General features: G+C 53.6%; 1 protein-coding gene across 1 annotated transcript in view; it reads left to right on the forward strand.

The window, feature by feature from the left end:
- The window catches only part of CACNA1I (calcium voltage-gated channel subunit alpha1 I), a 116,490-nt gene that overhangs the window by 35,567 nt on the left and 68,184 nt on the right, over nucleotides 1-12,739 (forward strand). The window contains exon 4 of the mRNA XM_086402931.1: nucleotides 5,446-5,543. Coding sequence (XP_086259057.1) covers nucleotides 5,446-5,543 — 98 coding nt within the window. The remainder of the gene's footprint in view (nucleotides 1-5,445; nucleotides 5,544-12,739) is intronic.

Consider the following 12,739-nt stretch of genomic DNA (forward strand, 5'->3'; position numbering starts at 1 on the left):
GAGGTGTGCCCGAGGCTCCTGGAATGTAGTCCCTGGGTGGGTTCCGTCTGGCATGGCTGAGGAGCCCCCCACCTCCAGCACACGCAGCGAGGCACCAACCGAGCCGGTTGTCAGGATGGAATAGAACGAGGCAGAAGGGGGAGGGTATGCATTAGTGGGGATGGGGGAAGGGGGAGGGGAGGGCTGGAGCTGGGCCTAGCTGCCTGCCCTGGGGTGGCTGTCCCCGGCCTGGTGTGTGTGTGTGTGTGTGTGTGCGTGCGCCAGCGTGAGAGCCTGTTTGTGTGTCCACGTGTGCCACCCCCACAGCGCCTCCATCACGCACATCTCCCAGGCTGCCTGGAGAGCTCTTTCTTCCAGATAGGAAAACAACAGTTTGGCTTGCCCACGCACGGAATTCTCATGCAGTCCCCCTCCCCCGGCGCCCCTTCTCACGTCACCTGCTGCCCCTGGGCACCTCGGCCCTCGGCCTCTCCGCCTGGCTGCTGCCCCCTGTCCCCCTGCTGCATCCCCTCCCGCCCCTCCTCTGGTCCCCCTGGTGGTCTCTGTCTCTAGTTCTTAGGTCTCTGTCACATTCCTTCATCTGAATTTGGGCTCTGGTAGGCGCGAGTGTGGATGAGGGCATGCAAGGAGTGCGTGTGTATGTGTGTGTGCACCAGAGGTTGTGTGCAGGGGTTTGACTCTGGGTTGTGTGTGAAAGAGAGAGAGAGACAAAGAGAGGGAGTGAAACCTGGGCCCCAGAAAGCTGGGGGATGGATGGAGGCATTTGAGGCAAGCAAGGCTTTCACTCAATTACTCTTCAAGCAGCGGGGGAAGTGGGGGGGGGGCGGGCAGCTTCACAACAGTTGGACAGGTTTGCATGGTGTGCAGGAAAAGCCTTCATTCCCGTTGATGGCGGAGACATGTGGAACTGGCAGCCTGGCCCGAGCCTCAGGCTTGAGTTGCTCAGGTCTGGTGATTGGGGCGCCTGGGGTGAGGCTGGGGTGGCAGGCCCCTGGGACCTGTCTTTCAGAGGTGGGGAGCAGGTAGCGACTGAGCAGGGAGGATCTGGTGGACGTGCTGGGAACTACAGGCCCCCCCTCCCCTGAGATCTGCCTGCTGCGGAGATCCAGGAAGGCCTCCTGGAGGAGGCAGACTGTCTCTGAGTTGCTGCTGGACTGGTGGACGGTGGGAGGGGTGGGTGGGCCTGTGGGGAGAGGCCCCAAGGATGAGAAGGAGGGCAACGGTGAGGGCTCCAGGGCCGTCTTTGCCTTTGAGTCTCTGCCCTGCCTCCATGTGAACTCCTGAGGGTAGGGGCCGGTCTGAGTCGTTCTTGGGGCCATAGCACTTGGACTGGCCTGGTTCATCATGGACCTGGGTGTGGAGAAACTGCTAAGTCTCCAGGGACTTCTGTACAAAACCCGATTAAGGCTTCAATAGAGGAGGGAGGTGTTCCAGGCGGAAGGGACAGTGCGGGGAAAGCCTGGAGTGGGACAGTGCAGTCAGCCCGAGAGGCTGGAGCCTGCGCACCTTGCAGGGGCTGGCCGATGGGTGTGCCCCAAAAGAGGGGATTATTCCTACAGGGCGAGTACCACCTGCCTGCCACACCCCTGAGCCATGGCCTGTGAAGCCTGGCCTCGCAGAGCCCAGGTGAAACTCAGAGACGGGAGAGGGGGCAGAACTGGGATGGCTCCTGGCTTGAGCTTCTAAAGAAAGGCAATGCCAAAGAATGCTCAAACTACCGCACAATTGCACTCATCTCACACGCTAGTAAAGTAATGCTTAAAATGCTCCAAGCCAAGCTTCAGCAATACGTGAACCGTGAACTTCCAGATGTTCAAGCTGGTTTTAGAAAAGGCAGAGGAACCAGAGATCAAATTGCCAACATCCACTGGATCATGGAAAAAGCAAAAGAGTTCCAGAAAAACATCTATTTCTGCTTTATTGACTATGCCAAAGCCTTTGACTGTGTGGTTACAATAAACTGGAAAATTCTGAAAAAGATCGGCATACCAGACCACCTGACCTGCTTCTTGAGAAACCTGTACGCAGGTCAGGAAGTAACAGTTAGAACTGGACATGGAACAACAGATTGGTTCCAAATAGGAAAAGGAGTACATCAAGGCTGTATATTGTATCCATGCTTATTTAACTTATATTCAGAGTACATCATGAGAAATGCTGGGCTGGAGGAAGCACAAGCTGGAATCAAGATTGCCAGGAGAAATATCAATAACCTTAGATATGCAGATGACACTACCCTTATGGCAAAAAGTGAAGAAGAACTAAAGAGGCTCTTGATGAAAGTGAAAGTGGAGAGTGAAAAAGTTGGCTTAAAGCTCAACATTCAGAAAACGAAGATCATGGCATCTGGTCCCATCACTTCATGGCAGATAGATGGGGAAACAGTGGAAACAGTGTCAGACTTTATTTTTCTGGGCTCCAAAATCACTGCAGATGGTGATTGCAGCCATGAAATTAAAAGATGCTTACTCCTTGGAAGGGAAGTTATGACCAACCTAGACAGCATATTCAAAAGCAGAGACATTACTTTGCCAACCAAGCTCTGTCTAGTCAAGGCTATGGTTTTTCCAGTGGTCATGTATGGATGTGAGTGAGTGAGTGAGTGAGTGAAGTCTCTCAGTCGTGTCCGACTCTTTGCGACCTCATAGACTATAGCCTACCAGGCTCCTCCGTCCATGGGATTTTCCAGGCAAGAGTACTGGAGTGGGTTGCCATTTCCTTCTCCAATGGATGTGAGAGTTGGACTATAAAGAAAGCTGAGCACCGAAGACTTGATGCTTTTGAACTGTGGTGTTGGAGAAGACTCTTGAGAGTCCCTTGGACTGCATGGAGATCCAACCAGTCCATCCTAAGGGAGATCAGTCCTTGGTGTTCATTGGAAGGACTGATGTTAAAGCTGTAACTCCAATACTTTGGCCACCTGATGCAAACAGCTGACTCATTGGAAAAGACCCTGATGCTGGGAAAGATTGAGGGCAGGAGGAGGAGGGGATGACACAGGATGAGATGGTTGGATGGCATCACCGACTCAATGGACATGGGTTTGGGTAGACTCCGGGAGTTGGTGATGGACAGGGAGGCCTGGCGTGCTGCAGTTCATGGGGTCACAAAGAGTCGGACATGACTGAGCGACTGAACTGAACTGAACTGAACTGAGTTTCTTAAACCCATTCGCTAGGTGACCTGGGACATGTGACATCACCTCTCCTACAGCCTTCAGATCAGATCAGTCGCTCAGTCGTGTCCGACTCTTTGCGACCCCATGAATCACAGCACGCCAGGCCTCCCTGTCCATCACCAACTCCCAGAGTTCACTCAGACTCACGTCCATTGAGTCAGTGATGCCATCCAGCCAACTCATCCTCTGTCGTCCCCTTCTCCTCTTGCCCCCAATCCCTCCCAGCATCAAAGTCTTTTCCAATGAGTCAACTCTTCAAATGAGGTGGCCAAAGTACTGGAGTTTCAGCTTTAGCATCATTCCTTCCAAAGAAATCCCAGGGCTGATCTCCTTCAGAATGGACTGGTTGGATCTCCTTGCAGTCCAAGGGACTCTCAAGTCTTCTCCAACACCACAGTTCAAAAGCATCAATTCTTCGGCACTCAGCCTTCATCACAGTCCAACTCTCACATCCATACATGACCACAGGAAAAACCATAGCCTTGACTAGATGAACCTTTGTTGGCAAAGTAATGTCTCTGCTTTTGAATACACTATCTACGTTGGTCATAACTTTCCTTCCAAGGAGTAAGCGTCTTTTAATTTCATGGCTGCAATCACCATCTGTAGTGATTTTGGAGCCCAGAAAAATAAAGTCTGACACTGTTTCCACTGTTTCCCATCTATTTCTCATGAAGTGATGGGACCGGATGCCATGATCTTCGTTTTCTGAATGTTGAGCTTTAAGCCAACTTTTTCACTCTCCACTTTCACTTTAATCAAGAGGCTTTTTAGTTCCTCTTCACTTTCTGCCATAAGGGTGGTGTCACCTGCATATCTGAGGTTATTGATATTTCTCCCGGCAATCTTGATTCCAGCTTGTGTTTCTTCCAGTCCAGCGTTTCTCATGATGTACTCTGCATATAAGTTAAATAAACAGGGTAACAATATACAGCCTTGACGAACTCCTTTTCCTATTTGGAACCAGTCTGTTGTTCCATGTCCAGTTCTAACTGTTGTTTCCTGACCTGCATACAGATTTCTCAAGAGGCAGATCAGGTGGTCTGGTATTCCATATCTTTCAGAATTTTCCACAGTTTATTGTGATCCACACAGTCAAATGCTTTGGCATAGTCAATAAAGCAGAAATAGATGTTTTTCTGGAACTCTTTTGCTTTTTCCATGATCCAGTGGATGTTGGCAATTTGGTTTCTGGTTCCTCTGCCTTTTCTAAAACCAGCTTGAACATCAGGAAGTTCATGGTTCACATATTGCTGAAGCCTGGCTTGGAGCATTTTGAGCATTACTTTACTAGCATGTGAGATGAGTGGAATTGTGTGGTAGTTTGAGCATTCTTTGGCATGGCCTTTCTTTGGGATTGGAATGAAAACTGACCTTTTCCAGTCCTGTGGCCACTGCTGAGTTTTCCAAATTTGCTGGCATATTGAGTGCAGCACTTTCACAGCATCATCTTTCAGGATTTGGAATAGCTCAACTGGAATTCTGTCACCTCCACTAGCTTTGTTCATAGTGATGCTTTCTAAGGCCCACTTGACTTCACATTCCAGGATGTCTGGCTCTAGGTCAGTGATCACACCATCATGATTATCTGGGTCGTGAAGATCTTTTTTGTACAGTTCTTCTGTGTATTCTTGCCATCTCTTCTTATGTATATTCTATATATTATGTATATAATGTATATATATCTTCTGTGTATTCTTGCCATCTCTTCTAACCCTAACCCTAACCCTACAGCCTTATCTCATCATAAATCCAGGCATCTAACCCTGGCTTGAGGGGCTCCTGGGGACTTGGGGAGATGGAGGGACTGGGGAGCTCCACCAGACGCTGCTGCTGCGGCTGCAGCTGTAATGGCCAGTCACTGTCTGAGCTTAGCTTGGGGCCTCTGGGCACCTCCATTCTCCCCCTAGGGAACAGGGTGACTGCTCCCTGTTTGGGGGGCTGCCCTAGAAACGAGGGCAGGAGCTGCCAGCGCATGGCTGGACAGGCTTTGGGGACCCAGGGCCTCTGCTCCTTATTCCCTCTGCCCCCGGCCACATCTACCAGGCACCTCTGGGCAGTCTACATGGTGGACGTCACCAGCCCTGCTTACAGAGGAGGAGATGGGCCCAAGGGGACAGCCCGAGGCCACAGGGCTGACTGTGGCTTAGCCGGGGATGCTGACCACTTTTCTTACCCCATCCAGGCAGGTGTGGGCGTGGCTGGTCTGGCCATGGCCCCGCCGTCCTTCGAGCTCCGGGTCTCACTCTCCTCCCCTCTCTTTGCAGGATGGTCGAGTACTCCCTGGACCTCCAGAACATCAACCTGTCAGCCATCCGTACCGTGCGCGTCCTGAGGCCCCTCAAAGCCATCAACCGTGTGCCCAGTGAGTTGGTGCCCCCGGCCCTGCCCCAGGCCCTGCCACTCATGCACTCAGCAAGACTGCCCAGCACCTCCCAGTGCCAGGCCTGTGCTGGGCACGGGACCCTTCCGTGACAGGACAGATGTGGGCCCTGTTGCCCGGGCCTCTTGGGCCATTACTCGGGCCTGAAGATGCGGGAGGGTGGTCCTGATGCCTCTGGGTCCCCAAGGCACTCGTATTGCAGCAAGTTTCTGGCTTGTTGGGGACAAGGGTCCTTGCGGGGGGCAGTCAAGGTGGCAGGTGTGTGAAAAGAAGCTGGTTGGTTGGAGGGAGGTGTCATGAAGCTTTCTACTGAGGAGGGGCTCCTGGACTCCCCACTTGTGCCAAGTGACCTGGAACTTGAGCTCCTGACCCCCCTCCTCATCCCCCATAGGTTCACCACCCCCCTACATGCAGGTCCATCCACCCACTTGGCTCCCCCGTCTGACCAGGTGCCCATCCGTCCACCCACCTAGTATTGAGAGAGGTTATCTAAGAACAACAATCCCTGACATCTGCCTAGACTCACACCGCTTTCAAAGCCTTTCATCTCTGTGATTTCTTTTGGGCCTTACCATCCCCCTGGGCGGGAGCGGGAGGTGGGCTGTGCTCATGAAAAACTGAGATGGAAAAAACCGAGACTTGGAGGAGACACGAGGTTACTTGCCCAGGAGGTCCCCTGACTCTTTTCCACTTGGTGTCAAGGATGGAATGGGGATTCGGGAAAGGAGTGAGGGGCCCTGCCCCAGGGAGCTTCTGTCCTGATGGAGAAGGACAGGAACTTCCAGGAGCATCCGCCCATCTCCTGTGTGTCAGGCTCTTGACATGCTGATGGCTGACTTAACCCCCTCGACAACCTATGTGAGGTTCAGGGAGGTTAAATGGCTTGCAGAAGGTCACACAGCAATTCAGGGGCAAGGCAGGGATCTGAGCAGAGTTCTGTCTGTCCCGAGCCCCGCTCTTCCTGGACTCCATCTGAACTCTAGTTCTGTTCCCTGCCTGAGCCTCCGTTTCTTCTTCTGCAGAAGGGGAAGGGGCTCCTGGCACCTCGTTCTCCTCCCCAGTTGGTACGGACCCCGCTCCACCCATTCCCAGCCTGCCCACCTGTCTGCAGCCGTCCGCCTGACTCTGGGCTCGTGTCGGTCAGCCAGGGCAGGCCTGGCGTTGCAGGGGAGGCTGTGCTTTGGGATGTTTGTGGAGCAGAGGGACTTGGGGAGGGGGCAGGCTGGCTCAGGCTGAATGATGTGCAGAGGGGGAAGGGCTGATGTCTCAGGATCACATGTACAAGGTCACCTCCCCACACATGAGCCTTGACATGATGGGGAACTCGGGGGCCCCTGAGAGCTGCTGTGAGGGTCCCCAGGGAGGACTTGAGAGGTAGGAATCCAGAGGTGGGCAGTGGGAACTCAAGGTGTCTGGGAGCGGAAGGAAGAGTTCATCTTTGTCCCCTCCTGGTCCTAGGGAGACTCCCTTGGGGCAGAGAAGGGGCATCCAGAGAGGCCATCCTGGCTGGCAGCCTTTCTGTCCTTCCCACTTGCCACCAAGCCTAGGAGTCTCCTTAAAGATCACCTCATTCTAAACCGTCTTTACCCCTTTTAACAAATGAGGCCAGTGAGGCCCAGAGAAGGTCATGGCCAGTCCAAGGTCACACAGCAGGTCAGTGGCAGGGACCAAACTGGAGCCCATTTCTAAGCAGCACGCTTCTCCCAGGGGTGCATGTTCCCCTTCCCAGGCCCCATCTCCTCCTGGGAGGCGGGCCACAGGCAGCCTTTGTTCCCGCAGTGCCCACAACTCTGTCTGGTGTGTAGCAGGGGCTCAGTAAATAGGTGTGAAGTGGACCCACTGGGCAGGTATATCGAGCAGCTGTCCTGTGCTGCCCATGCTTGGACCGAGGGTTGCCGGGCATGTGGAGGGCACAGGGGTGCAGGGAGGGGCACAACGTGGGGCACTGGGGGTCTGAGGTGGTGTCTGAGCTGAGACCCAGCGGAGCGTGGGGACTGAGCCGACAAGGGAGTGTTTTATAGATGCCTGGCAGCGGTGGGCAGGTGGATACAAGACTGCTCTGGCAGTGTGGGTGAACGAGGGCCAGGCTGGGCAGGCTGGAGAGGAGCAGGTGGCTGGGAGGTCTGGTCCTAACTCTGGAGAGTCCTGGAGGAAATCAAGTGTCTGACCTGGGCAACTCCACAGGGAGGGCAGGCAGGGGCTGCATCTCTCCTGGGCATCCCCCATAGGGCTCCCCATTTCAGTCCCAGAGAAAGGCAGGGCTGCCCCCAGGGGGCGGCAACCACATGACCACTGTCACCCTCCTGGCCACGCAGCCCGCAGGCCTGGCCCCATTTCCAGAGATGCGTGTGCCGGGGTCATACAGGGGCGTTTGGAGGCCATCCTGCATTCTGCATCTCCCGTCAGGTCTCAGGGTCTGACAGGCATGGGAATAGCAATGTGACAGGGCATTTCTGAGATGGTCTGGGTGGGGGGTGGATGGGATAGACACACAGGCTATGGGTCTCTGTGGATGGGTTTCTGTACATTTGTGCGTGTGTGTGTGTGTGAGGGTCTCTCCTTAAGAGACCGTGTGTATATGTGTGTGCACATGTGGGAGTGTGCACATGTGGGAACGTGTACATGTGGGTGTGCACATGTCGGGGTGTGTACGTGGGGGTGTGCACATGTGGGAACGTGTACATGGGGGTGTGCACATGTGGGAACGTGTACATGGGGGTGTGCATATGTGGGAACGTGTACATGGGGGTCTTCACATGTGGGGGTGTGTACATGGGGGTGTGCACATGTGGGAAAGTGTACATGGGGGTGTGCACATGTGGGGGTGTGTACATGGAGGTGTGCACATGTGGGAACGTGTACATGGGGGTGTGCACATGTGGGGGTGTGTACATGGGGGTGTGCACATGTGGGAACGTGTACATGGGGGTGTGCACATGTGGGGGTGTGTACATGGGGGTGTGCACATGTGGGAATGTGTACATGTGGGTGTGCACATGTGGGAACGTGTACATGGGGGTGTGCACATGTGGGGGTGTGTACATGGGGGTGTGCACATGTGGGGGTGTGTACATGTGGATGTGCACATGTGGGAATGTGTACATGTGGATGTGCACATGTGGGAACATGTAAATGGGGGTGTGCACATGTGGGAGTGTGTACATGGGGGTGTGCACATGTGGGGGTGTGTACATGGGGGTGTGCACATGTGGGAATGTGTACATGGAGGTGTGCACATGTGGGGGTGTGTACATGGGGTGTGCACATGTGGGGGTGTGTACATGGGGGTGTGCACATGTGGGAACGTGTACATGGGGGTGTGCACATGTGGGGGTTTGTACATGGGGGTGTGCACATGTGGGAACGTGTACATGGGGGTGTGCACATGTGGGGGTGTGTACATGGGGGTGTGCACATGTAGGGTTGTGGCCCACATGCCTCTCCTCACCCGCCCTCACTGCCCGTGTGAGGAACTCATTTGCGGCTCCTGGCTGTCAGGGGTCACTGGCAGGCCCCCCATGCCAGTCCGTCTAGTTGTCTAGAGAAGGGCCGGGCTGGGCCCCACGCTCATGGAGGTTCTGATTTCGGAGGCTGGGTGGCCCCCAGGGCCCAGAGAGGAGTCCGGGTCTTTCCTCAGGGGCTTCTTTCCTGCTAATAGGCTTTGCCAGGAGGCCCAGGGCTGCCTGAGGTGGGCAGTTCTGTTCCCACTCTGAGCTGTTTCTGCCTCTCAGCTGACAAATGAATCTCTTGCTTTCTCAGAACCTGGCCTGGGGGAGAGTTATTGAGAGCATGAGCCCTCCGGGATCCAAAATATAGCTCATGTGCCTCACCTCCCTCCCTGAAAGGGACCTTAAGATAAATCCATCTTCACGAGCAACTTAACAGGAGCCTCAAACTGTTGGAGCGCGTGCACTAATCCAGACCTTGCCACTTCCTTCCCAGGTGCCACGTGCTCTGCCCAGAGTCACTGGGAATGAGTGGCCTGTAGGGGTGCGGGGTCACTTAGAAGTGTCTGTTTGAGAGGTTTGGTTGGTTGCCTTCTTTTTTCCTAGCTGTTTCCCTGAACATTCCAAGTACTCCCATTTATCTTTTTTAGGCCGTGCCACATGGCATGGGGGATTTAGTTCCCTTAGTCCCAACCAGGAGTTGAACACGCATCCCCTGCATTGGAAGCATGGAGTGTTATCCACTGCCAGGGAAGTCCCCCATTTATCTTTATTGCTGCTTCTGCCCTGGGACTCGTTCAACAATAGCCTGTAGCTTTCAATTTGGCCACTAGATGGCAGGCTAGAGGATTGGGAGGGTGAAGTCAAATTATGGGTTATTAATTGCAAAGCTGTGGAGAGGGAGGTGGCTGCCTGAAGTTTAAAAACACAAGCAACCAGGAAGACTCAGTTGGGTTGTCAGGGAATGTAAGTTCTGCTTCTGAGCTCTGCTGAGAGTCTGCTGTGTGACCTGGGAAGCCCTTGGGAGTCTCTGGGCCTGTTTTCCTATTTGCACAAAGGAGGAGGAGAGGCTTTGTCCAGGATGGGTGGGGCACCTGGGGGTCGTGCTCTTTACAGAACATCAGAAAATGTGTCCCTCCCCCCACCCCTGTAGGTGTGTGCTGGCCACTCAACCATCGGTGGATAAAGGGCAGGAGGGCATAGAGGAGCCAGTTGGGGAGGGAAGGAAGAAGCACTAGACTGCCAGTCAGGAGGCTAGGTTCTGACTTTTTATAAGTCCTTGCTGTGTGACTTTTCATAAGTCATTATCCCTTTCGGGGCCTTGGCAAGATGGGGCTGGTTTATCTCTGAAAGTGCTCCCTCCTGGCACCAGCTGACTCCAGGTTTCACCCACCCTACACACCCCTCAATCAGCTGACTCAGTCGTGTCTGACTTTGCAACCCCATGGACTACAGCACGCCGGGCCTCCCTGTCCATCACCAACTCCCAGAGTTCACTCAGACTCACGTCCATCGAGTCAGTGATGCCATCCAGCCATCTCATCCTCTGTCGTCCCCTTTCTCCTCTTGCCCCCAATCCCTCCCAGCATCAGAGTCTTTTCCAATGAGTCAACTCTTCAAATGAGGTGGCCAAAGTACTGGAGTTTCAGCTTTAGCATCATTCCTTCCAAAGAAATCCCAGGGCTGATCTCCTTCAGAATGGACTGGTTGGATCTCCTTGCAGTCCAAGGGACTCTCAAGAGTCTTCTCCAACACCACAGTTCAAAAGCATCAATTCTTCGGCGCTCAGCCTTCTTCACAGTCCAACTCTCACATCCATACATGACCACTGGAAAAACCATAAGCCTTGACTAGATGGACCTTTGTTGGCAAAGTAATGTCTCTGCTTTTGAATATGCCATCTAGGTTGGTCATAACTTTCCTTCCAAGGAGTAAGTGTCTTTTAATTTCATGGCTGCAATCACCATCTGCAGTGATTTTGGAGCCCAGAAAAATAAAGTCTGACACTGTTTCCACTGTTTCCCCATCTATTTCCCATGAAGTGATGGGACCGGATGCCATGATCTTCGTTTTCTGAATGTTGAGCTTTAAGCCAACTTTTTCACTCTCCACTTTCACTTTAATCAAGAGGCTTTTGAGTTCCTCTTCACTTTCTGCCATAAGGGTGGTGTCATCTGCATATCTGAGGTTATTGATATTTCTCCCGGCAATCTTGATTCCAGCTTGTGTTTCTTCCAGTCCAGCGTTTCTCATGATGTACTCTGCATATAAGTTAGATAAGCAGGGTGACAGTATACAGCCTTGACGAACTCCTTTTCCTATTTGGAACCAGTCTGTTGTCGGCTGAGTATGAACTGCTGGCCCACCTGTGCCCCTGTACGCCCTGACCCAGGCTGTGGATGGGGTTGGGAGGGAGGCCTAGGGAGCTCGGGGCAGCTGTCCACCTCCTGGAGCCCTATCTGGCTGACAACCCCTGGGTCAGCAAGGACCCACCTCTGTGCAGGGGCCTCTGGGCTCTGGCTGGGCTGGGCACGGCCCAGGGACAGGGGGGCAGAGCTGACAGTGCTGTGGGGAAGGCCCCTGTCGGGCCCCAGCTGCAGGCTCAGGACTGGAGATTAGCTCTCTACTGACAGGCCCCAGTTCTGGTCCTTCCACCCACCTGTTGTGGGACCCTGGGCCTCTGTTTCTCCAGTGATAAGATGGCATTAGTGATACCAGTTACTATATGGTTTTTTAAGGACAAAATGCTCCCATGTGTATAGAGAGCTTGGCCTGGAGCCTTGTATGCAGTAAGTGGTCAACAGGTGCTACTCTAATGAAGAAGGTGCTTGGGAGCATTGGGGTTGGAGGGTGAGGGCATCAGGACCTCTTCACAGAGGTTGCCTGTGGAAAATGCTCACCAGCAACACAGAGAACTGGGAAGAACAGGAAGAACAGGAACGGTGGTCCTGGCAGACGGAGTGGAATTGCACATGCCAGGGTGGAGGAGAGGAGCTCTCCTGGGACTGTGTGTATCTGTATGTGCACATGTGGGGTTGTGTGCACATTTTAGTGTGTAGGTGCAGAGCACTGCCCGTCACGGGGAGGCGTGAGGTGAGCGTTCCACATCTTCTAGGGATTTACTAATAATGATAAGTGGCTAAAATTTATCATATGCTTTACACAACTGTATCATAACAGTCCTAGGATGTTGGTACCATTGTGATGCCCACTTTACAGATGGGAAAACTGAGGCAGAGAGAGGTTGAGTAACCTGCCCAAGGCCACACAGCTGGCCAGCGCTTTATGCTCCCTTTCACAACCTCCTTCCTTTCCTTTTACTGGGTAGGCATCTTAGCCACCCACTCCGTCTGCATAGGGGCATCAGGAAAGACACCTGCCCACGTTCAAGGTCAAAGCAGAAAGGCCCCATGGGCTGAAGTAGTGGCCCCTTCTTTACCCCCAAGTTTGGTGTGCTCCAGACCTCTGAACGCCTTTCACTGTCAGGGTGAAGAGTTCTCGTGGTGCTGGGCCCTTTGCAGCCTGAGGGGGTGAGTCAGGGCAGGAAGGAGAAAGGTAGAGTGGTTAGTGCGGAGCATGGTGTCTGAGTTGCCCTGCCAGTGTTCAGAGCATGGGCCTGTGTTGGTTAGCTGCAGGACCTGGGAAAAGAAACCTCTCTTGTTTTGGACCCCTGTCCTCACAAGGGGGATGACACACGGCACCTCAACGTGGGATAGTCTGCAGTGCCAGATG

The sequence above is a fragment of the Bos grunniens genome, chromosome 5, assembly GCF_055505025.1.
Source record: "Bos grunniens cultivar Pamir isolate PY7600 chromosome 5, Bosgru_T2T1.0, whole genome shotgun sequence".
NCBI classification, from domain to species: Eukaryota; Metazoa; Chordata; class Mammalia; order Artiodactyla; family Bovidae; genus Bos; species Bos grunniens.